This window comes from Phoenix dactylifera, chromosome 18 (assembly GCF_051530095.1).
Source record: "Phoenix dactylifera cultivar Ajwa chromosome 18, Ajwa_hap1_PhDact_Kaust_v1.1, whole genome shotgun sequence".
In the NCBI taxonomy this organism is placed as follows: domain Eukaryota; kingdom Viridiplantae; phylum Streptophyta; class Magnoliopsida; order Arecales; family Arecaceae; genus Phoenix; species Phoenix dactylifera.
Window position 1 is genome coordinate 16,502,034 of NC_143207.1, and position 14,010 is coordinate 16,516,043.

A 14,010-nucleotide genomic window follows, 5' to 3' on the forward strand; every position below is an offset into this window, starting at 1 on the left:
GCTTGGATATTGATAGCTTTGGGTGGGCACTGCATGAAGCATGAAGAGACAAACGAAAAAGAAAGGTATCTTGTTTCCCTCTTTACACCACAAGTAAAAAGAAGAGAGAATAAAATGGTTTTAAAATATAAAATACAAAAGTTTTATAAATTAAGAATTTATTTCTTTCTCAAGTATTCGGCATTTCAAGGGAGGAGTTGAGAGTAAACAGGGGTTTGGTTACTACGTTTTTTTTTTTTAAAAAAAAGAATCATTTGCATCATGGATGCCTTTTGCTTGCATTACTTAGTAGAAAAGTCTGATTTTAATTTACTGTCATTTAGGATTGAATATGAATTACTTTCAAGAGAAGAGGGTGCCAACCAGCTGGATGCATTGTCAAAATTCTCCTTTATGGTTGGACCTTTTTATCAATTGAAGTGAAGTGTGGATTGAATAAATGAATCCACCCACCCTTCAGCTGCTAATTTTTGAGGATGTAGTAAACAAAAAAACCCTCAAAAACTCTAAAATCTATTTTATCTGCCAAGCCGAAGTTTTAGCAGTCGAGCTGTCTGGGTCAATCTATTGATTCACGAGCAAGTTAATCATAGTTAAACATGAACAAAAAGTGAAAGGAAAAATGTGATCTTAGAAGGAGCACTAGCGGTCAAGATTTATGGTTGACAAAATAACTCTTTACCTTGCCTTCTTTTTCTCGTTGAATTTCTATCCATGGAGGAGGCAATGCCTCCGTGACTACATTGTATCACACAAGACACGCTGAGAAGGATGAAAGTCATCGGTAGATGGCAAAGACAGTCTTAAAGAGAGAAAAGTAGGATAGAAATGAACTCAAGAACCTACAAAAGCTACGACAGAGGAAGATGAAGGATAAAACAAAATATAATGCTTTCGACGAAAAAGCACATAACTCGAGAACTTTGGTACAAATGGAGATACAAATATGTCCTCAATTTCTATTTTATCTCAATATACTGTCCTCTAAGGTTGCCTATTGCTCAAAAGAGGAAGCCTTGGTCACTTGGTGGCATTACAAAGAGGAGAAAAGATGTCTCTAAGTTTACAGCTTCTCCATTAATTTCTCATTACTAGGAATAAGCAACTATGGTAAACATAGAAGAACAAATCATTGGTTGAGGGAGGAGGAAATGCCAACAAGGAAACCTCACTCTCTGGTGAAGCTAGTCCCTGGCATTTGTATGTGAAACTTGAAGCCAACAACTATAGTAAGAAAGAAGTATAAGGCGTTTGTCGACAAAGAGATACATATGGGTTACATTTTTGAGATGGAAGCAGAGGAGCTTGGGTTGAGACTGAAACATGCAAGGCAAAAGAAATAAAAGTTTAATATATTATTACAATTAAAACAATCAACCCATCAATATGTTGGAAGTCAATGATAAATGGGGGCAAAATAGCTAGTAAAAATGGTAATGAAAGGAGGAGAAAGCTTATCAATCATGACATTCCCTAAGTTGTTATCTTTAAAGAAAGGTTTACCCACTTGTACAGGTTGCTTGTTTGATTTCTCTCATGATACAAAAATATTGCATATTTTACTACACTAGTGCATAATGTCATTTATTTTTTCATCAACTTGGTATATAGACTAGAGACCACATAATATATAACTTTTGGATTTTAGGATGTTTTATAGTGTAAATCATGTTCAATAGTTTGATCTTAATTTTGAATGGCATGTCCTTGATTTTAAAATTATTATCTAGTTTTATAATTAAACTGTTACACATATACAAAGAGGTAGAGAGAAGAAGAGAGAGAAAGCTAGACTTGGCTATATTTAAGTGGACTTCACTTTGAGCCAATCAGTTTAGACTGCACAATGAGGGTTATCGATTATCCACACCATTCTGATCTATTACTCTAAACTATTTGCACACAAAAAGATATTTGATTGAGAAATCCCTAACTTCTATATACATTAAAAAATTGATAGTTTAAATAATATGAAACAATGTATATTTTTTTGCCACTTGTTGTCTTAGGCTGTGGTCTCCAAATCATATGATTTCTTGTATGTGAGTAGTTTAGAGATAATAAATTATATTCAATGACTTAGATCATCAATGTACGATCTCTATTGGATCTAGACTTGACTGGATCCAAGTAGAGATCTATTTTAATATAGCCAAGTGTCTCTCTCTCTCTCTATATATATATAGACACACATACATCCCATCATATCTTGGTTAATTTTATGCTTGCTATGCTAAAATTAATACACTATCCTTCAATTTTTTTTTCCACTTTTTTATTTTTAGATCGTGAGCACCACATGTATAAGATTTTGACAAATAGAAGATTATATCCATCCATGTTCGGGCTTAATACATTGCACATACTCAACAATACCATACTCTTAGTCACTGACATTACTTGTAACAGTATAACTAAGCCAAGCTTGATCAAGTTTGGCTGGAGATTAATTTCAAAATTAATCTCAAAGATGAAGTATTTTTTTTACCTTTTTTCTGTGCAATTCAAGTTTAATTTCAAATTAAGCAGAACACAAGCTTAATTGATTAGCATGATCATCCTAAATCAAACCAAAATCAATTTTAGTCCGATTCAAGCTTGAATTGAATTGAGTCGATCACGAGCTTAACTTCAAACTTAGATTCAAGCTCGAACTGAAATTTCGATTCAAGTTTAGTTCAAACCTAAACTAACATGATTCAACTAATAACCAATATATTCGTTAGCCTTAACCTAACCCGTCTATAATTTATATAACGTGTTGAGCCAATCTAAACCGTCTATTATTTATATAACGACTTTGAGAAGAGGCTGGTCCTGAGCATGATCCAACCTTTTCTTGAGCTGCTCAGTTCGACGGCCCTGATTGCCCGTGCCAGTACAAGCAGCATCAATTTTTGTGCGGATCCCGAGGATCTCCATCGTTTGGGTCAGGACTTAACCGCCATTTTTATCAGCGAAAAGGACTTTTCCGTCTCACGAACTTGGGAAAAAGAAACCCATTTGTGAGGATGGGGGGTGGTTCTATATACACCCCCCCTATTGCTCAGGACACCCCCCAAAAATTAAAAAAAAATTAAATACTCTCTACACCCCCCCATTTGCTAAGGACACCCCTAAAAAATTAAAAATTCCTAAATTACCCCCCACCCTCCCCACCCCCTCACCTAAATTGCTCTCTACACCCCCCAAACCCCCCCCCACCCCGCTCTTCCCCTCCAAAACACCTCGCCAACGCCCAAAACCCCCCGTTCCCCCTTCTCCCTCTCGTCGCCGGCATTCTCCCGATCTCCGACCACTTCGCCGGCTTCTCCCGGAACCACCTCGCCGGCTTCTCCCGAAATTTTTTTTTTCACGGTTCGTGCTCCGTTCGGCACTGGATCGCCGAACAAAAGGCTTCTGTTCGGCTGAACAGTGCCGGACAGAAGCCTTCTGTTCAGCACTGTGCAGCCGAACAGATCTGTTCGGTTGAGGGTTGCCGAACAGAAGGCTTCTGTTCGGCACTGTTCAGCCGAACAGAAGCCTTTTGTTCGGCGATCCAGTGCCGAACGGAGCACGAACCGTGAAAAAAAAAAATTTCGGGAGAAGCCGGCGAGGTGGTTCCGGGAGAAGCCGGCAAGGTGGTCGGAGATCGGGAGAATGCCGGCGACGAGAGGGAGAAGGGGGAATGGGGGAGGAGGGGTTTAAGGGGAGTTTGAGGGGTGTTTTTTTTTTTTCTTTTCACAACGAAACGGAGGAGGAGGAAGGGGGGTGTATGAGAAAATTTCAAGGGCAATATGGTAATTACACTAAAGGTTAGTTTGGGTTTTTTTTTTTTGGTTTTTGGGGGGTGTCCTGAGCAATAGGGGGGGTGTATATAGAACTACCCGAGGATGGGGGGTCAACTCAGAGAGAAAGAGAGAGAGGCCGAGCAGCCGAGAGGCAAATCTAATCGAGAGGAGGCGAGCGAGGCTGGGGTTTCTCCTGCGACACCCTCCTTTCTCGGGGCGCTGGTCCTCCAGATCTGAGGCGGAGGGGAAAAAAACTAGGGTTTCAGAGCTCCCTATAAACCCCTCCTGGAAATCACTGCCCGAAGATTCAAATCCGAAGATCTAACAGTAGAAGAGAAGCAGCACCGGCGGCGGCGGCCCTTCCCCCGTCCTTTCTCCCCCTCGCTTTCCTCTTTCCTCTTGCTTGTTTTACTTTATGGGTCGATGTCCATCCGTCTACCTTCTTATCGATCTACGAAAAGGTAACGAGGAATTCCTTCCTCTCCCTCTCTCGTTTCAGATCTCGCCTCTTGTTTTCGTGCTGCGGCTCTTTGTCTTTTCGATTCTTGTGGGTTATAGTGCGTGATGCTGTAATCTTGGGCTTGTCCTCCCGTTGGTGTTCTTTTAGGTCGTGCCGTACTGGATTCTAAGGGTTCTGTTGTTAGTCTACTTGCGAGGGTTTCCAGGAAGTTAGATTTGATGCTGGTTTGGGGTCAAGTTGCTGATTTTAGGGTTTTATGCTTTGTTACTTTAGAGGTTCTGTAATTTTGTGCTTTTTTTTTTTAAGTTTTGTAATTAGTGGGTGCCATCTAGTGTTGTTGGTTAAAAAGCCATCGGGCTGGGGTACCCAAGGACCTGGGTTTGATCCTGCCTCCATCCGGGTGGCTGGGTGAGGGGTAACTCCCTCTCTTTTCTTAGAAAGAAAAATTTTCCCTCTTAGTTGTTTCTACTTTGTTTTGGAATCTCCAGGCTGTTTCTATAAATCGTTTACGACCATGCTGCTTTTCTTGAAGTTTGCTTGAGGATCTTAAAAATGATGAGTTAAAGAGCACTGTGGGATCCAATTATGGGAGTTTACGACGATGTTCTGATCCTATAGGTTGCCTGGGTGTCCTTCTTCTCGTCCCTTTTAGTTTCTTGTTCCTTTTGGATGGTGAAATCTTGTCGCGGTTGACTTCGAACAACAAAACCTTGCTGTTGAAGCATCCTAAAGGTGGTTGTACTTTCGGTAATTCAGACAACGAAAGGTTGCTGTCTGAAGACACAACATTCCTGTTCATGTGCTTAGGGGTGGCTGCTCGAGCTGTCTTTATCTTGTGCTCGAGTTCAACTGGGATCGACCTCATCCTTTTCTAAGTCTGAACGGGACGCCATCTGATCACTCAGAGGCCTATAAATAGCACACAGACCCCCTTTTCAGCTTTCACCTATGAAATGACTTCCTTTCAAGACTCTTCTTTATTTTGGAGTGCATCCTTTTTGAAGATGGTTTGTGCTTGTCCCAGTTGCTTCAGTTCCACTTTTCTAGGTTACCCTCTAAAGGTTTAGTTTGAGGGTGTTGTTGCTGCGAAGTTGTCTAGTGCTGTGGCCCCCTTTGATTTCAAGTTGGTTTCTTTATGGGACCTCACAGACCACGTTGCATATGAGCTACTACAGAACTTTTTTTTGGGGGGGGCAAATACTTTGTTCTTCATAGGAGCCACCAAAAATACTGGGCAACAATCACTTCTGTTTCCCTAATTGGGCTAGGGGTTTCCATTGTAACCTTTGCCCTCCCCACATCCAACTAGTGGAGCATGTTGGGCTATTTGTGAATCCAAGAAAGAAGCTGGTTTTGTCCATTAACTAAGTATTGTCAAAGGCACTCCGGGCACTTGCCTAGGTGCTCAGGCAAGGTGAGGTGACCCTTGAGTGCCTCGATAGTCCTCAGGCAAGGCTACTTTACTGTGGCGACATCTAGGTGAGCATCTGGGACAAAGCAAGAGGCATTCAGGCAAGTGCCTGGCTCAAAAGGAAGGATTCTATGTCCTAAACAGCTGCAACAAAGACAATGTGTTTTTGTCCAAATGCATGGAGGGAAATGAGCTGCTATGCAAGATGCTACATGCTGTAACGATCTATTTCGTGGTTCAAGGTGTCATCACTAGGGGCAGACAAGCCACTCCCACTTTCAAATGGTACAAGTCTGATGTTCATGGGTTTATATGATTGTTGTTTATCATCTGAACAACTAAAACAACAGAGAGAGATATGGACAATAGAACCCTGCCATTTTTAACTTTGGATGGCCAACTTCAGTCGTTGAGATGCTCAAAGAAAAGGGTAGAGAGAGACAGGAGCTGTATCATCAAACTGAATATTTTAATTCCAACAAAGTTATAAACATTTGGGTTGACAAAGTAACATTGAACTCACTTTATTGAGAGGTAAACCGACCTAGGAATAATAAAAGGTTATGCAATGTCTTCTTCAATTCTTCTGAGGATGCAGGAGAGAATCTTTACCATGTGATGACTTGATCAGTGCGCCTTTGGTGTCACATCATGATAATTCTACTAGCAAGTCGTCCGTAACCAGATGGAGGGATAGCCTTTTCATCATATGCTTGGGGTAGGACTCCATATAAGCCTCCACTGCCACGTGGTCACCGCTCTCCAAATGGGGAAAGGCTAGCTAAATGTGTGATGTTCCCAGTGGCTTAATGCTTCTTGAAGGCATTGACAATCTTCACCAGGTCTTGGGGAAATACAGAGCTCCACACAAAAAATATAAGAGGGATCCAGAATCTTCTTATCGAAATCGTTGTCACCCTGTAGCAACGATTTTGAGGTGCGTAAACCACAAACAAGTTGACGCCAATTGGAATGCACTCAAAAACAAGGGAAACTGGCAGATCTTTCTTGCATGATCCAAGGTATATAACATCATCGTCAAAGAATATATTGAAGAAGTGATGCAGAACTCCTGATCATGAACCATTTGATGAGGTGCAAAAGGGGTCGAGGAGGCTGTGGAGAAGGAAAATGTTCGTCAAGCTAGGTCCCAACTAAATGGGAGAACCTTACAAAGGATTGCCCTTTGCAATAGAACTAAACCCTCGATAGAGAAATGAGCAATAGAACTCAACCCTCGATAGAGAAATGCTAAAATTAGTTGAAGAAGTTAACAATTCCCATGCCTTGAATGACAAAAGAACAGCTGCAAATGATTCTGAGAGAGGGTAAACCTATCAGTTGGGAAGAGGAAGATGAACAGTCTAATATGAAGGTAACAAGTTTGGTTCCTGTCAGTTTCTTATCTTGCATGCTATACTCCATAACCTGCCAAAACTGCTCCAAGTTTGGTTCTCTTCGGGGATCAGATCTTCAATGTCCGCATAACCTGGAAGCACGTCCGGCAAGGGTAGCCCGTAACCAGAGGATACCTGATATGCCATCCTGAACTTTATCACCAATGCTTGGTCATTCTCAGGATCAGCATGAGCTCCCAGAATTTTAGCTGTTGTCTCTAGGAGGATGGTTATCTCGCCCACATTGAAGAAGAATACTCCTTTTAGAGGCCAACTGATGAATGAAATCAGCACCTTTCTTGGATTGACTAGCTGCTTAGCCAGCTCCATCAGTTGGATGTGGGAGGGTGGAGGCTACCATGGAAATCTCTAACTAGGGACAGAGATTTGGAATTTGGAAAAGATATGGAGAACTTAACAAAAGTTTGGGAAGAATCTATGTTATTAAAGATCAAAACGATTGTAACAAGGATAATAATAGAAGGGTATTGATATATGTATATATTTAGTCATGTAGAAGCAAATGTTGAAAAGGAAAAAATAATTAAAAATAAAAATAAACACCCTTAGCTACAACAGTAAGTAGGATTATCAGTTTGTGGTCCATGAATTTTTCTTGGATAGGTTGTGTCATAAAATTTGTCAAAAGAACTGTTCTTAATTAATACTTCTATGTGAAAATAATTTGGAGAATCTTTTGTCTGAGGAAAATAGAGTATAAGAAATATTTTTTTTTTCAAATAATTTGAAGAATATGTGCTTCTTACATTGATCTCCTTTTAATTAATTATTTGTAATTAATCTCTCTCACTCTCTATGTGTGTGCTTTTGAATTTCTTTTAACCCTTGTATGCCTTCTAAGAAAGTCTGCTGATCACTTTTTTTGTTTCAGCTACTTGTTAGTGAATTTCACTCCTTTCTGTGTCTTGTTCTGCTTGCTTATTTATTATAATAAAGCATTTCTGAAAGTCTGCAAGAAAACGTGTAGAGGTTTTCTGTTAGTAATCCTTTAAATTAATGTGATGCTAAGCTTTGTATATTTCTCTCAGTCATTTTTTAAGCCTGTAAGCAGCCAGACATTTGAAAGAATTTTAATTTATTCCCTTTGGAAGAGAAAGACTTACCTTTATGTTATCTTTCAGCTTTACAAATTTCTAAACGATAATCTCAAAAAAAGGATAAGTTGTTGAATCTGATACCAGATATTCTTCATGATGGTAACTGTTGTACAAGTATATATCTTTCAGTGGATTGTGAGATATACTATGCTATATCAATTTATACGGAAAAATAACTGTCTATGTTATAAATGATGGTAATCTCAAAAAAAGGATAAGTTGTTGAATCTGATACCAGATATTCTTCATGATGGTAACTGTTGTACAAGTATATATCTTTCAGTGGATTGTGAGATATACTATGCTATATCAATTTATACGGAAAAATAACTGTCTATGTTATAAATGTTCATAATTTTCTTTTATGCACCATTTGTTATGAATTCCAATTTGATTAAGGAACATGTTAAATGAAATGTAAACTTAGGGGCAAATTTGCTGACTGTAGGGTTTGTTATGGCTTTCCTGTTGTATTGTTTTGCAACTGGAAATGAGTTCACATCTCATCTTTTGAAAGATTTGTTGTGGCTCTAACCATTTCTTGATAACTAGGCTGGTCCTGTTCACCTAGGGTGGTGATAGTATTGCTAAATAAATTCATTAGTGGTTGCTTTGGAGATGTCCAGTTTTTGTTCATTGATTGTTTATAGCTGGATCTGCAGAGCTTTATCACTTTGTTGTGGGTTAGGGAACAAAGAGAACTGGCCCTGCATTATGTTATTTCTTTTGCCTTTAGCATGAAATTATATTAAGCAATGGTCACGAGAAGTTATAACCCGTGCTAAGAACTTAGATTTTACATTTTCTATCTGTGCCTAGTTCTTGAACATCCTTTCCTTATTCCCTTCATTTTTTCTTTACGTGTACTGGATCAATATGATATTTAATCTCACAATGGAAAAATGTTATATTTAAGAATATATGCGTCTGCATAGTAAACATCAAGACTTAATATATCATTATAAGCAATCAACAGATGCAGTAGTTTAACTCCAAAACAAGTTCTGGGACGATATTTAGGATTCTTTTTGAACTATTGAGTTTGCTATGAATCTAATATTTTGGTGGCATAATAAATGATGTTGTAATCGACTCTCATTCTTGTTAGAATTGTCCTGTCAATTTTAATTTGCAGGTTTAGGATAAATCCTGAGTGGAAGTTTTCTTCCTTTAGAAGGTTTTGTATGTAAATCATATATTTATATTTCAAATAAAGATGAGTTTTCCCATCAAAGGTTTTTCAAATAACAAGGATGCGAGATTGAATATATCAAACAAAGTCACCGCATTAAATCCCAATGCAGCAGAATTCATTCCTTCTGCACTTAGATCTACGTTTGGGAACAGCAAAAGTGCAGATGCAACTAAGATTGATGCACCTGGGCCTTCTGGAAAAGCAGTCCTAAATCGTTCCGAGTCCAGTATTTCTAATAATTCAGATGACGAGGCACATCAGTTTTGGCGTTGCCAGCTTCCTGATGATATTACTCCTGACTTTAAGGTCACGGGAGAAGATGAGTTGCGGACGCCCGGACAACTGTCACTTGCTGGTTTGTCCATACATGATCGTATTGAAACTTCACAATTCTCTGCATCAGCATCAAGCCGGTTACTGGGTATACAACAGGATGTATTGTCCCGTGGTATTGATAATCTCAACTTGAGTGAAAAGACAAGATATTCTGGGTCTGGCTATACTGAGACTCAGTCATCGGCTTCTTTCATGGCATTAGCTACTGAGAACTGGAACCAACTGTTTATGAATGATGATCAGCATTTTATGAATAGGAGGGAGGGGCATGACTACAACAGGGATTACAGTAATGGCTATCTGAATAACTCATCTGAAGATGCAGTTTTAGAGGATGGTGCTATTGACCCCGTGGAGTTTTTGGTTTCACAGTTTCCAGGTTTTTCTGCTGCGAGCCTTGCAGATGTGTATTATGCAAATGGCTGTGACTTGAACTTGACCATCGAGATACTCACTCAACTCGAGGTATGTTTTGTATATTTATACTGATATATTACTGGTCAGCAGAAAGCTTCTAGTGATGTATGTATATAAGTCTATCACATGTTGAGTTTTGAATTCCTGAAGTTTGCCATTGCTAAAAACCTTAGGCATGGAAGTAAGAGATTTTTCTCTCTAGCTTGCTAAATTACATATTCTGAAAAGCTGGTTGACAATTTTCGTTAGGGTAAGTTGAATGTTGAATCTGTTTTATTCGAGATTGTGAAGAAAGAGTATAGTATAAGAAAGTAATATTGCCTACATGTCAAAAACAATCATAACTGAAAATGCATCTCAGGTGTGAACATAATTTATTCAAGGACCTGAAAGGGAGCCTTGAAGAGTTGAATTAGCTACATGTTCTAAATTATCATTGTTATTATACTATTCGCAAACATTCCAGCTCAAACATGAATAGGCATACCAATGTCCATCCTAAAAGGTAATAATGGATACAAATATGCTTGGTGCATCCATAATAATTTTGTTGACAATAATAAGTTCAGGATCACTTGTATCTAGCTTCATTACTTAAACTAGTAGATGCACAAGAAAATTATAAATGCAGCAAAGCAGATATATTCCAACTATAGGTGACAAATATGGAATTATGTATTTATATTGCAATTATTAATTTTTCACTTCTCATAATACTAGTTTAGAATTGGAAAATATGAAAATCTTGTAAACAGTTAGGTATGACTTCTAATAATTTCAATATGGAGAACTATTTTCAAGGAAAAATAAATGGAATCTTTTTATCCTAGACAAGGCCAAGTATATTTGATGTAGGACATTTATGCACCTTTTGTTCTTAACAATGACTTCTCCCTAAGTATGAAAAGTTTAGATGATAACTATGTACTGTTAAGGACTTCTGAACTTCTTCTTGTTTTTCTTGGATTTGAGTAGCAATTTGCGGAAACTGATTTAGTTGGTAGATTGCGTGCTGGAGAATCTTACATTTAGTGGATGAATTGATAAGGTAAGTTTTCATCGAAAGCAGAAGAAAGGAATTATCGTGCACAAGAATGGTGATATATAGCATTTATCTAGAACCTTCTCCTTTTATTTCAAGTTGAGTGGTTGGTGGACAGGGAAAGCTCTGGGTTTTCAGTCTCTATTCCATAGGTTTCATATCTTTTAGCTATGGTTACTAGCAAATTTTCGGTGAACTAGCCATCAGAAGATGGATTTATATTAAAAGTGCTAATTAGACCATCTAGATCATTAGTATATGATTAATTAAGGAGAAGACATCAGCTTGTCTTTGTATGCATTAGACTTGGGCATGCATCAACCTCATTATGCTTTGATTTAGTGACATATCTGGGGGATCCGTATGTTAAGAGGAATATTTAGGAGTTTGATGATTAGGAAATTGGCAGTTATATCAAATTCAAATAAGCAGGCTGTTACGGGGGAACTAAGCCGCCATGCTCCACGTGACCGGCACGCGCGCCTATGAAGACTACGGCTGTCCTTTGATCCAGCAATCCGACCCCGAGTCGGACATCTTCGGCTCCACAGCCCGACCTCGAGTCGGCTGCCCTTCGATCCAGCAGTCCGGCCCCGAGTCGGACATCTTCGGCTTCGCAGCCCGACCCCGAGTCGGCTGCCCCTTAATCTAGCAATCCGACCCCAAGTCGGATATCCTCAGCACCGCAGCCCGACCCCGGGTCGGCTGCCCCCTGATCCAGCACTCCGACCCCGAGTCGGAGATCTCTTGATAACGACAGGCTGCTTCCCAGAGGCACGCCGAGGCCTCCTGCTCCACTACTCCCTGCAACGGCTGTATCCGATGCTGTTCCACGATCTCCTGTATCAGCCGTACAAAGCGGAACTCCACTACGCCCTGTCATGGCCGTACCCAGCGCTGCTCCACGACGTCCTGTAACGGCCATGTCAGTGGCCACTCCGTCGCGCCCACGATGACAAACCCCCCTCAGAGACCCCCCAGCCAGGTATATATGCGGCTGGGGGGAGAAGGGGGGGTAAGCAATATCTTCCAGAGCACTCTCTTGCTTGCGATTATTATCTCTCCTTCTCCTCCAATCTCCTCTGACTTGATCGTCGGAGGGCCCCCACTACCCCAGTGGTGGTGCGAGGCTTGCTCGCAGGTTCCCCGGTGGAAGGTGGAGCGTAACCAACACCAACCAAGACAACTCAGACGGAACCCCGTTCACACCGCTGTGTCAATCGTTCTCGGTTTGGACCACCAGCAACAGTTGGCGCTAGAGGAAGGGCCCTGATCTCAGAGCGATCGTAATGGCACGGCGAGGTGGTCGTGGAGCTTCCAATGCCTCCGGTCGCGGGGCCTCTCGCGCCTCCGGCCGGGAGGCCGCTGCGTCTCCAACACATTCTCAGCAACACTCAACCGTTCCACCCCCGATTCAGATGGTCGAAGCCGCTCAGTTCGACCAGTTAGCCCAGCAGGTCCGCACCCTCGCGGAGGCAGTGCAGAACCTGCAGGGTGTGATGTCTCGGGCGCCGCAGCGGGCCCAGGAGCCGCTGCTCCCTGAGCGCTCACCTGTCCTCCTTAACCCGCGCTCCTTCCTCTCCCATGGGGAGGAGCGCCGGCGCGAGGAAGATTCTCGAGCACGGTCCATTCTGCCGGGACCGTCCCATCGAAGCTGCGCGGGGTACAAGAGGCGGGAACGGGCGCGTTCCCAGACCCCCCAGTCCTCAAGGAACCCGCGCTCCAGTCGGTCCCCCTCTCGGTGCTCCTTGTCTCCCACCCACCGGTCGCGCTCCCTGGACCGGCGGGTGGACGATCTCCACCGACAACTCCAGGTCCTGAAGGGCCACTCTAAAGATCCCTTCGCCGACTTGGAGATCTCCTCCCAACCGGCGCTTGCCTCGAGGATCCTGCGGACCCCAAATCCGCCGGAATTCAAAATGCCGGCGATCGAGCCCTATGACGGGGCGGCGGACCCGCGGGATCACGTGGAGAGTTTCAGGACTCTTATGCTCCTCCATGGAGCATCAGATCCTCTCCTCTGCAAGGCCTTCCCGGCGACCCTCCGTGGCCCAGCCAGGGCGTGGTTCGCCGGCCTGGAGGCTGACTCTATCCAGTCCTTTGACCAGTTCACTCGCCTCTTCATCAGCCATTTCGCCGTCAGTAGCCGGCGGCGATTGGTTTCCGACTCCCTCTTTGATGTCCGGCAAAACGAGGGAGAAAGCCTGCGGGATTACCTTACCCGCTTCAACAAGGCTACATTGGAGGTCCGGAACCTGAGCCAGGAGGTGGCTCTCTCAGCCCTGAAGCGTGGCTTCCGGAAGGGCAGACTCACCTTCTCCCTGGACAAACGCCTGCCGCGGAGCTTCCCGGAGCTGTTGTCTCGGGCGAACCAGTATGCAGACGCCGAGGAGGCAGCCGCCCACCGGAACAAGGAGGCCGCCGAGGCCCCTCTAAAGCTCGGGAAGAAAAGGCGAAAAGAGGCACCCCAGAGGAGGAGCCCGACGCCTCAACATCGGCGCAGAAGCCCGTCACCGGCGAGGAACCACGGCGCCCCACGCCCTCGTTCTCCGCACCGACGCTTCAACCGGTACACCCCACTCCTGGCCCCCCGGGCCCAGATCCTTATGGAGGTCAAGGGGCGGGAGAACCTCCCGGTCCCGAGGCAGATGAAGAAAATCCCTGGGAGGAGGCCCTCTCGAGCGTACTGTGAGTACCACCGAGACCACGGCCACGACACCGAAGACTGCTTCCAGCTTCGGGACGAGATCGAGGCTCTCATCCGCCGAGGGCGTCTCGGTCGATATGTAAACGACCGACGTCCCCCCGCAGACCCGCGCCCGGCCGACCCGGCCCCTCAGGAGCCTCGGGAGCAGAATCGACCC

At 42.9% G+C, this 14,010-nt stretch overlaps 1 protein-coding gene across 3 annotated transcripts in view; it reads left to right on the forward strand.

Moving 5' to 3' along the window:
- The first annotated feature begins 3,843 nt into the window (after positions 1-3,843).
- LOC103703297 (polyadenylate-binding protein-interacting protein 7-like) overlaps positions 3,844-14,010 on the forward strand; it is a 29,282-nt gene continuing 19,115 nt past the window's right edge. Inside the window, exons 1-2 of one of the 3 annotated variants that reach the window (XM_008786109.5) lie at positions 3,844-4,231; positions 9,292-10,152. In XM_008786109.5, the coding sequence (XP_008784331.3) occupies positions 9,373-10,152 (780 nt within the window). In that variant the 5' untranslated portion in view covers positions 3,844-4,231; positions 9,292-9,372. The remainder of the gene's footprint in view (positions 4,232-9,291; positions 10,153-14,010) is intronic. The other 2 variants (XM_008786110.5, XM_088714123.1) reach the window with 2 other exon arrangements.